This window comes from Ovis canadensis, chromosome 23, assembly GCF_042477335.2.
Source record: "Ovis canadensis isolate MfBH-ARS-UI-01 breed Bighorn chromosome 23, ARS-UI_OviCan_v2, whole genome shotgun sequence".
In the NCBI taxonomy this organism is placed as follows: domain Eukaryota; kingdom Metazoa; phylum Chordata; class Mammalia; order Artiodactyla; family Bovidae; genus Ovis; species Ovis canadensis.
Genome location: NC_091267.1, coordinates 62590622 through 62606051, shown reverse-complemented (window position 1 = coordinate 62606051; position 15430 = coordinate 62590622). Strand labels below are relative to the sequence as shown.

Here is a 15430-nt window from a genome sequence, read left to right as displayed (position 1 = left end):
TTTCTAGGTGTAAAACCTTTCAAATAGTGCTTAAATGCTTTTAATGACTAAATGCCTTCAATGAGACTGAATCTGTGGCTTTGCTAGTAAGTTTAACTTAGGTCTTTGGCAAGTGTAATGGTTAATTTTTGTGTGACAGCTTGAGTTGAGGGATGCCCAGAGATCAAACGCTAGTTCATTATTTCTGGGTGTGTCTGCGAGTGTGTTTCTGGAAGTGATTAGCATTTGAATTGGTAGATTTTGTGAGAAAGATCATATGCACTAGTGTTGGTGAACGTCTTACAGTCCATTGAGGATATGAATAGAATAGTAAGGTGGAGGAGGGTCGAGCTTGCTCCCTGTCTTTAGTTGAGACACCTGCCTCTTTCTGTCTTTGGATGTTGGCACACCTGTTTCGTGGGCCTTCCCACTCAGGCCGAGGCTTTCCTGCTTCTCAGGCCTTTAGGTTTGGACGGGAACTACACTGCTGGCTTTCCTGGGCCTGCAGATGGCAGATAATGGGACCTTTTAGCCCCCATGATTGTGTGAGCCAATCTTTTATAAATAAATTACTTTCCATATTATATATCCTTATATCCTGTTGGTATATTTAGGAGAGCCCTAAATAATGCAGCAGGTGTGGCTAGTTCATTGCTATTGTCTGAATGTTCCTGTCCTCCACAAAATCATATTTTAAAACCTAACCTCTGCAGTTAGAAAAGACCTTGATGCTGGGAAAGATTGAAGGCGGGAGGAGAAGGGGACGACAGAGGATGAGATGGTTGGATGGCATCACCGACTCAATGGACATGAGTTTGAGTAAACTCTGGGAGTTGGTGATGGACTGGGAGGCCTGGCGTGCTGCAGTCCATGGGGTCACAGAGTCAGACACGGCTGAGCAACTGAACTGAACTGAACTGAACCTCTGTAGTGATCGTGTTAGAAGGTTTGGGGCCTCTGGGAGATGATTAGGTCACGAGGGCTGTGCCCTCATGAATGGGATTGGTGCCCTTCTAAAAGATACCCATGAAAATGTCCTTGCTGCCTTCCATAATACGATAACACAGCAAAAACACGCTTAATCTTTGTGAACCAGAAAGCCAGCTCTCATCAGGTACTGGATCTGCAGGTATCTTGATCTGGACTCTCTGCTTCCAGAGTTGTGAGGAGTACATTTTCATTGTTTATTATATGAGTTTGTTATTGCAATTCAAAAGGACCAAAACACTGGGTTGTTTTTCTTAGCTGCAAATCTCCGGCATTTTGATTGTTTACAGTGAAGTGAGAGACAGAAATAATTCAGAAAACCTTTGGTCAAAATGAGATTAGAGATGATCCTCAGACCTTCTCTGCTGATACTTTTTTTTTTTTTCAGGAAATTTTCCAGTGGAGACAGCCAGTTTGAAGCAGTCTTTCTCCCACTCATTTTCCTTTATGTCCTTCCTGTTTTGAAAATTTAAATTAAATATAGTAAAAAATAGTCACCTGTAATCTCATCGTCCAGGATTGCTGTTTTTGTTCTTCTCATATTAACATCTGTAGGTGTATTCATTCATACGATGCACAGTCCTGACCTGCTATCTTTGCTCAGCATCACATCATGAAACAAATATTTAAATATATTGTTTCAAAAGCAGATGGAATAACTTGTTTTTTGAAGCTAGCATACCCTGATACTGAAACCTAATGATGACATTCCACAAAAAAGAAAGTCACAGACTTACATTTCTCATGAATATAGGAGAAAAATCTCTAAAAAAAGTAGCAAATTGTATCCAGCAACATAAGAATAGAATTATACAGTATAAACAAGTGGGCCTTATTATCTCAGGGGTACAATATTGTTAACACTTGAGAATCAGTATGCCACATTAATAAAATAGAAAAGCTATTTGATTGTCTCAGTAAATGTGGGAAAAGCGTATGACCAAATTCAACATCTATTCATGGAAAAAAAGACTCTCAGCAAACTAGGAAGAAACATCTTCAACTAGGTGAAGGGCATCCATGAAAAACCTGCAGCTAACACCACACACAATTATGAGAAACTAAGAAAGCCACCTTCAGCGATCAATGCAAAGAAACAGAGGAAAAGAACAGAATGGAAAAGACTAGAGATCTCTTCAAGAAAATTAGAGATACCAAGGGAACATTTCATGCAAAGATGGGCTCAATAAAGGACAGAAATGGTATGGACCTAACAAAAGCAGAAGATATTAAGAAGAGATGGCAAGAATACACAGAAGAACTGTACAAAAAAGATCTTCACTACCCGGATAATCACGATGGTGTGATCACTCATCTAGAGCCAGATATCCTGGAATGTGAAGTCAGTGGGCCTTAGAAAGCATCACTACGAACAAAGCTAGTGGAGGTGATGGAATTCCAGTTGAGCTATTTCAAATCCTGAAAGATGATGCTTTGAAAGTACTGCACTCAATATGCCAAGAAATTTGGAAAACTCAGCAGTGGCCACAGGACTGTAAAAGGTCAGTTTTCATTCCAATCCCAAAGAAAGGCAATGCAAAAGAATGCTCAAACTACTGCACAACTGCACTCATCTCACATGCTAGTAAAGTAATGCTCAAAATTCTCCAAGCCAGGCTTCAGCAATATGTGAACTGTGAACTTCCAGATGTTCAAGCTGGTTTTAGAAAAGGCAGAGTAACCAGAGATCAAATTGCCAATATCTGCTGGATCATGGAAAAAGCAAGAGAGTTCCAGAAAAACATCTCTTTCTGCTTTCTTGACTATGCCAAAGCCTTTGACCTGTGTGGATCACAATAAACTGTGGACAATTCTTCAAGAGATGGGAATACCAGACCACCTAACCTGCCTCTTGAGAAATCTGTATGCAGGTCAGGAGCAACAGTTAGAACTGGACATGGAACAACAGACTGGTTCCAAATAGGAAATGGAGTATGTCAAGGCTGTATATTGTCACCCTGCTTATTTAACTTATATGCAGAGTACATCATGAGAAACGCTGGACTGGAAGAAACACAAGCTGGAATCAAGATTGCCAGGAGAAATATCAATCACCTCAGATATGCAGATGACACCACCCTTATGGCAGAAAGTGAAGAGGAACTAAAAAGCCTCTTGATGAAAGTGAAAGAGGAGAGTGAAAAAGTTGGCTTAAAGCTCAACATTCAGAAAACGAAGATCATGGCATCTGGTCCCATCACTTCATGGGAAATAGATGGGGAAACAGTGGAAATAGTGTCAGACTTTATTTTTTTGGGCTCCAGAATCACTGCAGATGGTGACTGCAGCCATGAAATTAAAAGACACTTACTCCTTGGAAGAAAAGTTATGACCAACCTAGACAGCATGTTCAAAAGCAGAGACATTACTTTGCCGACTAAGGTCCGTCTAGTCAAGGCTATGGTTTTTCCTGTGGTCATGTATGGATGTGAAAAGTTGGACTGTGAAGAAGGCTGAGCGCCAAAGAATTGATGCTTTTGAACTGTGGTGTTGGAGAAGACTCTTGAGAGTCCCTTGGACTGCAAGGAGATCCAACCAGTCCATTCTGAAGGAGATCAGCCCTGGGATTTCTTTGGAGGGAATGATGCTAAAGCTGAAAGTCCAGTACTTTGGCCACCTCATGTGAAGAGTTGATTCATTGGAAAGACTCTGATGCTGGGGGGGATTGGGCAGGAGGAGAAGGGTACGACCGAGGATGAGATGGCTGGATGGCATCACCGACTCGATGGACGTGAATCTGAGTGAACTCCGGGAGTCGGTGATGGACAGGGAGGCCTGGCGTGCTGTGATTCATGGGGTCGCAGAGTTGGACACAACTGAGCGACTGAACTGAACTGAACTGAAAGCTTTACCTCCTCTGTGATTAGAAACAAGTCAAGGGTGTTTGCTCTAAGCATTTCTGTTTGCTATTATATGAGGCCCTAGACAGTTCAAGGAAACAAAACAAAGAATAAAAGACATAGAGATTGGGAAAGAAAAAGTAAAACTGTCTTTATTTGCTGGCAACATGATTGTTTATGTAGAGGGCCATGAGAACATAGAAAAGCTACTTGAGCTGAAAAGTGAGTTTAGCAACTTTACAGTTTACAAGATAAGTATACAGAAATCACATACTAGTAGCAAACAACTGGAAACTAAAACTTTAAAACTTCCATTTTAAAACAATGTGAAAATATAAAATAGTAAATTCAACAAATATGTGTACAACTTACACACTGATAACTAAAAAGCATTGCTCAGTGAAGTCAAAGAAGACCAAAAGGTAGACATACCTTGTGTTCACGAATTGGAAGACTCAATGTTGTTAAGATGTCAGTATCACCCAGATTGAGCTACAGAGTCCATTTATCACATTTGTACCAGGCTTTTTGTTTGTTTTTTCCCTAGACACTGACAAGCTGATTCTAAAATGTACTGGGAAGTGTAAAGAACCTAGAGTATCTGAGGAGATAATTGAAAAAGAGGAACAAATGGAATACTTACATCTGTCTCTTCCCACTGTACTCTAAAGCTACAGTTGTGTTTTTGCTTTTGAGGTTGAGTTCTTGTTTTGGCTGTGGTGGGTCTTTGTTGCTGTGCTTGGGCTTTCTCTAGTTGTGGAAAGTGGGGACTAGTCTTTGTTTCGGTGCCCAGGCTTAGCACCGTGGTGGCTTCTGTTGTTGCAGAGTACAGGCTCCAGGGCGCACGGGCGTCAGGAGTTGTGGTGTGTGGGCTTGTGGTTCCATGGCAGATGGAATCTTCCCAGTCCAGGGATCAAACTGGTGCTCCTTTGCACTGCTAGACTGATTCTTAACCATATGGACCTCCAGGGAAGCCCAAAGCTACTGTTTTGAAGGTAATATGGTATTGACCAAATAATAGACAATCAGTGGATGAGTTTAGTGAAAAAGTGTTAGTCACCCAGTTGTATTCAAATCTTTTGTGACCGCATGGACTGTAGGCTGCCAGGCTTCTCTCTCCATGGGATTTCCAAGGCAGGAATACTGGATTAGGTAGCCATTATCTTCTCCAGGGGATCTTCCTGATTCAGGGGTGGAACCTGAGTTCCTGGCCTTGCAGGCAGATTCTTTACCATCTGAGCCACTAGGGAAGCCCTGGAGGGAGCCAAGAAATAGACCTGCACTTCTGTGGCCAATTTTTTTTTTTTTTTAAGAAAAACAGCAAAACTATTCAATTGGGGAGGGGAATGTTTTTAAACTATTAGTGCTGGAAAAGATAATTATATGAGAAAACGAAACAAAGAAAACTTTAACTTCTACCTTCACGTGTAACACAGAATAATACACACAGTCTTGGTTTAGGCAAAGAAAACTTAGAAAGGATACAGAAAGCAATAGCCAAAAAAGGAAAGTTTTGATAAGTTAAACTTCTTCAAAAATAAAAATCCTGCCTCCTCAAAAGAAACTGTTCAGAAAAGAACAGTCACGCCACAGATGGGAGAAAATGTCTCTGAAACATAACTAAAAAAAGAATTTAGTCTTGAATATATAAAGATCTCTTACAATTTAAAAATAATTAGGCAAATAACCCAATTAAAAATGAACAGAAGATTTAAATTGATACTTCACAAAAAGGATCTGTAAATGGCCAGTAAACATATTGAGTTTTGATGTTATTAACCATTAGAAAATGCAAATTAAAGCTATAGTAAGATATCACTACCACTAAAATATAGATACCGCTACCACTATCAATACCACTAAAATAAGTGTTGTCCAAGGTTTTGGGGGGAGGGAAGGATATAGAACATGGGGTATTTTTAGAGCAATGAAACTGTTCTATATGATACTGTAATCATGGGTACATGTTATTACATTTGTCAAAATTTATTGTGATTGTAGAAGTCACATGGCAATAGTGAACTGTAATATAAATTATGGACTCTGGGTGATGATAATTTGTCAATGTTAGTTAATCATTTTTAACATATATGCTACTCTGGAGTGGTGGAGGAGGCTACACATCTGTGGGGGCAAGGGATATATGGGAATTCTCTGTATCTTCAGTGTTGCTGAGAACCTCAAGCTGTTTTGAAAATTAAAATCTGTATAAAAAATTGCTGTGATATATAAAATGGTACAACCAGTTTGAGGAAAGGTTTGACAGTTTCTCGTGAAGTCAAACATCCACTTCTCTCATCTAGCAATTTTATTTTCAGGCATCCACCTACAAGAATTGAAAATAAATGTTTGCAGATGACTTATATGCAAATGTTTATAAGTCTTTTAAAAATACTTTTTCATAGTAGCTCTGATATGGAAACAAATGCCTCTTAACATCATCTTGTTGTTTCTCTGTACTTTATCCTGGGTTATTTCTTATGACTTAATGTCCAAATCACTGAATCTCTCTTCAGCTGAGTCTAAATAATCTTCTGCTGTTAAACCCATTTATAGAGGTTATTTCTTTCCCTCCTTCCTTCCTTTCTCCCTCCCTCCCCCTTCTCTTCCTGTGTCTCTCTTCTCTCCTTTTTTCCTTTCTTATTTATTTACTTATTTTTAAAAATAAAGTTTTAAAATTTGGCTGTTGTTTTTTTCAGCTCAAGACATTTTTTTCTAGCACTTAAAAAAAAAAGCCTGCTATATTTATATAGTTTACAGATCCTTGAGAAAATTTTGATTTGATAAATTTGGTTTTTATTCCATAAGTAGAACAAGTGTATTTGTGTTTGGTAATTAATTACTATTTTTTCTTTTTCCTTTTTTCTTTTCGTTTTTTTTTTTTTTAATTCTTTATTAAATCATACATTGACATGAATCTGCCACGGGTGTACATGAGTTCCCAATCATGAATTAATTACTATTGAAAGAGGTTTCTTTGTTTGTTTTATAAGTGTATTGTGCTTCTTGTTCATGTAGTCTTCTCTCTTTATTTGCCCTTTTTTGATTGTTTGCTAGTTTTTGTGTTTGTAGAGTTGTAAAAATAATTTGATAGGATGATTTTATCTTTCTTCAGAGAGGATTGTCTGTTTCTCTGGGTGCCTTGGATTCTTCTTAATTCTGTTTCAGAATTTTCCTGGCCACCCAGGGAGCTTAAAGCTCAGTTCTAGTCCATGAGACTGTTGATTTCAGGATCCCCTTGAGAATCGCTGCCCTGTATGGGGAGTGGATTTCTGCAGCTTGCTCCCTGGACAGCCTTGGACTCCAGCTTTTGTCCCCTAGACTGTCAACCCTGTCACAAGCACTGCTCAGATTCCCAACCACCGCTTATGGATCAGGAAACATCCCAAGGCCAGAGCAGTTTCAGAAGTCAAGCTGACCTCTTTAGGTTTTCCTGATGCCTCAGTCTTGGCCTTGTATTAATAATTCTTCATATTGTACTAGCTGTTTGGTCTTTTTAGAACATGCCCTTCCAGACCCTCCATCAGTGATTTTTGTTGACTTCATCAGGAATAGTCTTCTGAATTTTCTGTCCATCACTGCTGGAAATGGAAGTAGTCTTAAATCCTGTTAGCTCTTCAAATATTATATAGTTCTGTAAGTTAGTGTTTAAGTGGTGTCTTATTACATTTTCATTATTTTCTAATATTAGTTGATATTTTGGGGTTCAGCAAATATTTTCTTGTATGATATAGAGTATGAGAAGCTTTATGGTTGTGGGTTTTCTGGAGAAGGTGAAGCTAGTGCAGAGTTTTGAATGACAATATGAGTCAGCCAAGCAGTTTGGGGGTGAGCATAGAGGGAGCTTGAGGCCTCACACAGACTTGGGAGATTGAAGAAACATGGTAAATAGATAATTGATGGATAGTTACATTTTATCCATGTGTGCCTTTAAAATGTATTTAAGTGACTATTTCAGAGGTTTTTCTATCTAGATCATTTCCCCCCATTGTTGTTCAGTTGCTCAGTCGTGTCCCACTCTTTGCAACCCCATGGACTGAAGCACACCAGGCTTCCCTGTCCCTTAGCATCTCCCGCACATGTCTGTGGAGTTGGTGATGCCATCCAACCATCTCATCCTCTGTCATCCCCTTCTACTCCTGCCTTCAATCTTTCCCAGCATCAAGGTCTTTTCTAATGAGTCACTTCTTCGCATCAGATGGCCACAGTATTGGAGCTTTATCTTCAGCATCAGTCCTTCCAATGAATATTCAGAGTCGATTTCCTCTAGGATTAACTGGTTGGATCTCCTTGCAGTCCAAGGGACTCTCAAGAGTCTTCTCCCACACCACAGTTCAAAAGTATCAATTCTTTGGTACTCAACCTTCTTTATGGCTCAACTCTCACATCCATACATGACTACTGTAAAAACCATAGCTCTGAGCATACAGACCTTTGTTGGCAAAGTAATATCTTTGCTTTTTAATATGTTGTCTAGGTTTAGCATAGCTTTTCTTCCAAGAAGCCCAAGCATCTTTCCATTTCATGGCTGCAGTCACCTTCTGCAGCGATTTTGGAGCCCAAGAAAATAAAGTCTCTCACTGTTTCCATTGTTTCCCCATCTGTTTTCCATGAACTGATGGGACCAGATGCTATGATCTTCGTTTTTTTGAATGTTGAGTTTTAAGCCAGCTTTTTAACTCTCCTCCTTCACCTTCATCAAGACACTCTTTAATGCCTCTTTGCTTTCTGCCATAAAGGTGGTGTCATCTGTATATCTGAGGTTATTGGTAGAACCCAAATCTGTGTTCCTTATTTTGAAGCTGACTTTTAAAATACTAGTTATTTTTAGTACCGCTTATGATAGAAAATGGAGTAAATGAAAATATGTTCAGTAATATTTTTGCTGTTGCTACTAGTTCTTTAACTGTGGCCCTAGGAGTCTAGTGAATTATTTGGGCGGGAGCCATGCTGTGTGGCACTTGGGATCTTGGTTCCCCAACTAAGAATCACACCTGCACCAGCTGCACAGTGGAGGTATGGAGCCCTGCTGGACTGCCAGGGGATTCCTCTGTGTGTGTGTATGTGTGTGTGTGTGTGTGTGTGTGTGAATTTTTGTGCAGAGCACTGAATCATAAAATAGGGTTTAGAAGCTGTGAGTTTCAGATATTTTTTTGTCATGTAAAGTTTGTGCATGAAGGAATGTATTTTTCTTGGTTTTGGTAAACCCAAAATTAATTTCTCACTGTGCACACAAGCACAAAGAGACTACTCAACAAGTATGTGTGTACTTGTGGCCAGTCAGTGGTGCCAGAGATACAGTTGTGAATAAGACATAGATTCTACTTGTGGGTTGGATAGGACAGACAATAAGCAAATTTATATATAATGTTAGAATGTGACAAGTACAATGCAAAAAAGTAATATCATGGTATCTTAGCCAAGATTGTACAGGAAGGCTCCTTATGAAGTGAACCTGTTAATAGAAACCCAAAGTCAGAGAGGGAATCCTGTCACTCTGTGATGGGAGAGCTTCTAAAGCAGAGGCAACAGCAGAGGAAAGGCTTTAAGGTGGGTACATGAATAAGACATAGATTGTAGTTGTGGGAAGGGTAGGTAAAGAAACTAATATATAATGTTAGAATGTGACAAGTACAATAAGAAATGAGACTATTCTACAAGTATGTGTGTACTTGTGGCCAGCCACAAGATGCCAGAGATACAGTAGTGAATAAGTGAACAGGAACTAAAGAGTCTCTTGATGAGGATGAAAGATGAGAGTTAAAAAGCTGGCTTAAACTCAACATTAAAAAAATGAAGATCATGGCATCCAATCCCATCACTCCATGGCAAATAGAAGGGGAAAAAGTAGAAACAATGAGAGGCTTTATTTTCTTGGGCTCCAAAATCACTGTGAACAGTGACTGCAGCCCTGAAGTTGAGACGCTTGCTCCTTGGAAAGGAGCTATGACAAACATAGACTGCATATTAGAAAACAGAGAGATCACTTTGCTGACAAAGCTGTGCATAGTCGAAGCTATGGTTCTTCCAGTAGTCATGTATGGATGTGAGAGTTGGACCATAAAAAAGGTTGAGCACCGAAGAATTGATGCTTTTGAATTGTGGTGCTGGAGAAGACTCTTGAGAGTCCCTTGGACACAAGGAGATCAAACCAGTCAGTCTTAAAGGAAGTCAATCCTAAATATTCGTTGAAAGGACTGATGCTGAAGCTTCAATACTGTGGCCATCTGATGCGAAGAAGTGACTCATTGGAAAAGACCTTGATGCTGGGAAAGATTGAAGGCAGGAGGAGAAGGGGATGACAGGGACGAGATGGTTGGATGGCATCACCGACTCAATGGACATAAATTTGAGCAAACTCCAGCAGATAGTGAAGAGCAGGGAAGGTTGGCGTGCTGCAGTCCATGGGGTTGCAAAAAGTCAGGCGTGACTTAGCAGCTGAGCAACAGTAGTCATGTGCACAATCTGTTCTCTGTTGATTTGTGGATCCATTTTATTGTACATTTCTCTAGAAACACAGGTTTGTCCTGTACACTCAGTTCTCAGTTGAATTCCATTGGTTTGTCTTCTTTTTTGTCTGTGTACTGGCAAATACCATACTGTTTTTATTGCTACAGCTGTGTAACATGGCTTGATATCTCATAGGGGAAGTTCCTCTCTTCTCTTTTCAGTTTCAAGGTTGACTTAGCTATGTGTTTATTCTTTCAAAAATGTTACAGTTTCTGAAAGAAGCTCAGTGAGAATTTTAGTTGTAATTAACCTGTGTAGAATTATGTTTGTGATATTTTGTCATTCCATTCCATTCAGTCATCCTGTTTGCCCTTTATTAGTGTTTTAATACTAATAAATGAGTGCTGACCAACAGGATGAAGAAGATATTCTCTAATAAGTCAGTTAGTGGTATTCTGGATCGTTTTTTTCATGAAAGTCCCTTTGCATTTTTATTGGAATGAGTATTCCTTTTGTATTATGATTGTGTATTATGTGACCTCAATGTGTTTCTTTCTTGCTTTTTTTTGCTATTCTAAGTTTTGTATGCCTGGCATGCTATTCTGTTGACTATTCAGGAAGTTCCAGTTAGTTCCAATCAAAATTAGAGCAGTAGAGATCCCTCTTGTCTTTCTATCCTTTATCCATTGAATGCCTATTATGAACTCGAGTTGGGAATACAAACAACTAGAAAACAAAAGAATCCCTAGCTAAAATCTCATGTATTCTGGTAAGAAAGATAGACTTGACTGTAAATCATTGCCTCTTATACTTTAGGTCTTAATGTTGCTTTTTCAGAGGAGCTTTTCTTTGATCCTACAGTTAATTTTGGAGTACTGTATAATCTTTTCTTCTTGTTACTTGCTCTTTTTTCTTTATGATCCTTTTTGGAGTAATTATTACTTGAGTTCTTTTTTTTCCACTGAAGTGTAACATCCACAGAGGTTATTTGTTGTTAATGGATGTATCTCCAATGTGTACAATTTATTAATGTGTAATATAATGCCTGTTTAGACATAGTAAGAATAAATTCTTTATAAATATTTGTTGAATGATGTATCAACTGGAATACAATATGATAAACACATTGAGTTTTTATCTTTGGATCTGTGAAATACACCAGTGGCTCAGATGGTAAAGAATCCACCTACAGTGCGGGAGACCTGGGTTTGATCCCTGGGTTAGGAAGATCCCCTGAGAGATCCATGGCAACCCACTCCAGTATTCTTGCCTGGAGAATCCCCATGGACAGAGAAGCTTGGCAGGCTACAGTCCATAGGGTCGCAAAGAGTCAGACACGACTGAGCGACTAAGCACAGCACAGCACATGAAGCACACAGGAAGGATTACTTAGTTTCATTCATTTAAGAATTTTGAGGAATGGATTTTCAGTTTGATATGAAAATGTCATTTTGAGTCAGTACTCTTTTATGCTACAAGCTTTCCCTACCTTCCAACATCAAAACCTCTTCGCAAAATTCTGTGGCAAGAGAGGATGGTCCAAGGGTTGAAACTTTTCCTGTTGTCCCATTTGTGAAGTTGTTAGGCCCAAACAATTTCAAAGGAGAACAGCCTTTTGTTCTAAATCTATAGTCTTTCCTTAAGGTTGTTACATCTACTATTTATTAATAACCATAGTCTTTAGTTTAGACAAAGGATAACCATTTCTTCCTGGTTCTGGGACCTAGAGTAAGATGTTGAATTGTAAACCACTAGTGTCTTTTTTTTTTTTTTAATTATTGATGCAATGACTGAATACATTAACAAATATATTCAGAGGTAGTCACCTATCCAGATTACTGTACCCAGTGGCAGGATATTTGTTCTTCAGGATTTGTCTTCAAGCCCTGACCCAACTGAAGAGCCTAGCCAATTGACTATAGAGTATAGATTCCTGGTGGGCATGGGCTGTATGAATAAATGATTGTTGTGATTCAAAATCCTTTGGGCTTTGTACCCAAATCATCATTAGCAAAGAATTAATGAACCATAACACAGCACATCAGGACTGTTTTTGATTCATTTTGAGAAATAAGAGTGAATAAAAGAATTGCCTTTAATGTGGTTAATATTTACAATAATATTTATGGAAATTTCAGGAAAGAGAAGTGTCATACTGTATTACATTTCTGAGCAGAAATGAGATTTATTCTTTTGGGTTTCATTTTGTATACTTCCAAAAGATATTTCTATCCACATGAACTCCATATATATCTGATAGAACTTAAAAATCTGGTGAAAGTGAAAAGTGGAAGTGTTAGCCACTCAATTGTGTCTGACTCTTTGCGACCCCATGGACTGTAACCTGCCAGGATCCTCCATCCATGGAATTCTCCAGGCAATAATACTGGAGTGGGTATGCATTCCCTTCTCCACGGGATCTTCCTGACCCAGAGATCGAACCTGGGTCTCCTGCAGGGAAGTCTAAAAATCTGGTAAGCTTGCCCATTTCTAGAATAAAATCATCTTTAATTTGCTTAATGAGCTTCCTGTAAGTAGGTGTTAAGTGTTTTCTTTGCACTTTGCATGAATATTTGAGTTCTGTAAAAATATTTTGATTTTTTTTTTGGAGCTGTTACTCTTTTTGTTGTGTTGTTGAGATTTTCACTTTCCTGGTCTAACACGTTACTGTTTTGCCTGATAATTGTGTTTAAAGTTTTGCAATAATTGAAAAATTTTTGATGCATTTGTTCCTATTTGTGCTCCCTACTCAGCTGAAATTGTTTCCTTTTTATTTGATCTGAGGTTTGTTTCTAAAAGGGGTTAATGATTTTTGGAGGACAGTAGTCTTTCATAAAAGAAATGTGCTTAAGAAAACAAGGATAATTTGTTTACTATTCATATTTTGCTGAACAGGCAGAGTTGGCCTTGAGAATGTACACTCTTAGAGAGAAGATCTAGAGTTTACCATTGTTCTTATTATAAAGCGAATATCAACTCGGAAAGTCATTGTTGTCGTCCCTACCCTGTGACTTCTCTTTGGTTTTACAATCTGAATGTTTGTTTCTGTGTTATAGCTAAACAGGGATAAACATACGGGCTTTAGAGTGGATCTTTACTCTCAGTTATTTCCATTATACGCTAATATACTTGTCATTCATCAGTAGATGGAACTGGAAAATAAGAAAGTAATGAGATATTTCACCCATTACAAGAACTAATGACAAGGGAAGGTTCCATATTTTTACTTGACTTAGTTTTTATATTAAGCATATTAGTATTTTTAAAATAATCCAGAAACGTTGAATATTTTGATTTTATTTTTAAATGTATAGTTTATTTAGAAAAGAGCAATATCTTCCTAAATGATCATCATTCTGCTTTGTTTCTTGTTTTTTCAGAGATATTACGTATGAAATATCAGTAGAAGCTGTGTCAACCATGGTGGTTTTCCTTTCTTGCCAACTCTTCCACAAGGAAGTTTTGCGACAGAGCATCAGTCACAAGTATTTGATGCGAGGTCGATGGTATGTTTCTATTTTAAATTTGTCAAGTTCTTTATTGTATTCATCTATAGTTCTTGTCTTGTCCTCTTTTCTTAGTATTGTTCCATATCTCCAAACAGACATTTCCTCTGGTTGTTCCATCAGAACTTCAGACTGATCCCATGAGGGTTGCTTTCCTGGCTAAACTAGCCATCCTCCCCACCCCCTTCATCCTCCAGCTTCTTTGCCTTCTCTAGTGGTTTCTTTATAGAGTTGAAACTGTGAAGTCCTCTTTTTCTTCCTGCTGCGTCATTCTGTATGTCTTAAGGAGTCATCCAGTCTTATTTGTTCACTGAAATTATTTCTAGCTTCCCGTTCCCATTAGCTCCATTGAAACTACTATGCAGTGTATGCCTCATAACCATGTGTTTGGACTTCCCTGGCAGCTGCTTCGCTGACCATCCCTCCTTTAATTTAGGCCGCAAATATTTATTGTATGCTAGGCATGACACACACACACATGCCTTTGACTTTCTCACATCCCTCTTGCCACCTTGATTATACCTATGGCATATTCACAGAATCCTTCTGGACTCTTCTGGAACACATTTGAAAATCACTAATAATAGAGATGAAAAGGCCTTAAGCATTGGCTCAAGAGCCTGTTTAAAAGCTTTCCCCAGCTTGCAGGAATTGATTCATCACTAATTTATGAACACATTTTCCTTTTAACCTATTTTCTCTCCCTTCTCCTCTCCATCCATTACTGAAAGACAGAGTCTTAACATTGAAAAAAAAAGTCTGTATATGTATGGATATATTTTTGTATGCATGCATAGATTGAATGATTTCATATTTTTATTTATTTTTAAAAATGTAAGGTTCAATAATTATATTGGTTGTATGTTGAATATTTTGGATATATTGGGTTAAGTCAAATATTACTGTTCACATCAGTTTCTGTATTTTTTAACTCTTGCTTTTTCCTACTCATTCTGTTACTACCTCCTTTCAAGTGTCGAATACTGTATTATATACTGAATTTGTAATATCTTACCTGTTGTACTGACTACAAATAAAGTAACTGAAGCTTAAGAGTTGAAATGATTCGATGAATAACATACAGCACAGTAAGAGGAAAGCCAGAATTCATTCAACCTGAAGTCTGATCTCAAAGCCCATAATCGTCTCTGTTTTGTGACAATGCTAGATTTTCTTTGAATTGTGCTAATCCCTTTTATGTCAATAGATTATATTTATCATGATACAGAGTCAGTTGACTCCCCAAAATATGAGTTTATTTATCTTTTTTTTTTCTTTTTGTGTAGTCTTCCATACACCAGCAAACTTGTGAAAACCTTATTGTATAACTTCATCAGACAGGAAAAGCCGCCTCCTCCAGGAACGCATGTGTTGCCTCAACAGTCGGATGGGGGAGGACTGCTCTATGGACTGGCATCAGGAGTAGCAAGTAAGTCTTACCAGAATTTGTCAGTTCTGTGGTGTATGTAGTAGGTTTTGTCCAATTAGTCATAAGAAATTCTGTTCACTTGGCTGCCAGTACTGTTATATTGCATGTGTAGCTGGTTGAATGTGAAATACCGGAAATTATAATTTATAGAGAATTTTTTCATTTGGTGCACTGATTTATACAAGGAAGTATATGCAAATCATGCATAGATTGTTAACCTATAAGATAGCATTTTTCAA

General features: G+C 38.3%; 1 protein-coding gene across 2 annotated transcripts in view; it reads left to right on the top strand.

Annotated features, from left to right (window-relative positions):
* The window catches only part of DYM (dymeclin), a 392231-nt gene that overhangs the window by 88619 nt on the left and 288182 nt on the right, over positions 1 to 15430 (top strand). For both annotated transcript variants that reach the window (XM_069568503.1, XM_069568504.1), the window contains exons 7-8: positions 13637 to 13762; positions 15049 to 15191. In XM_069568503.1, the coding sequence (XP_069424604.1) occupies positions 13637 to 13762; positions 15049 to 15191 (269 nt within the window). The remainder of the gene's footprint in view (positions 1 to 13636; positions 13763 to 15048; positions 15192 to 15430) is intronic.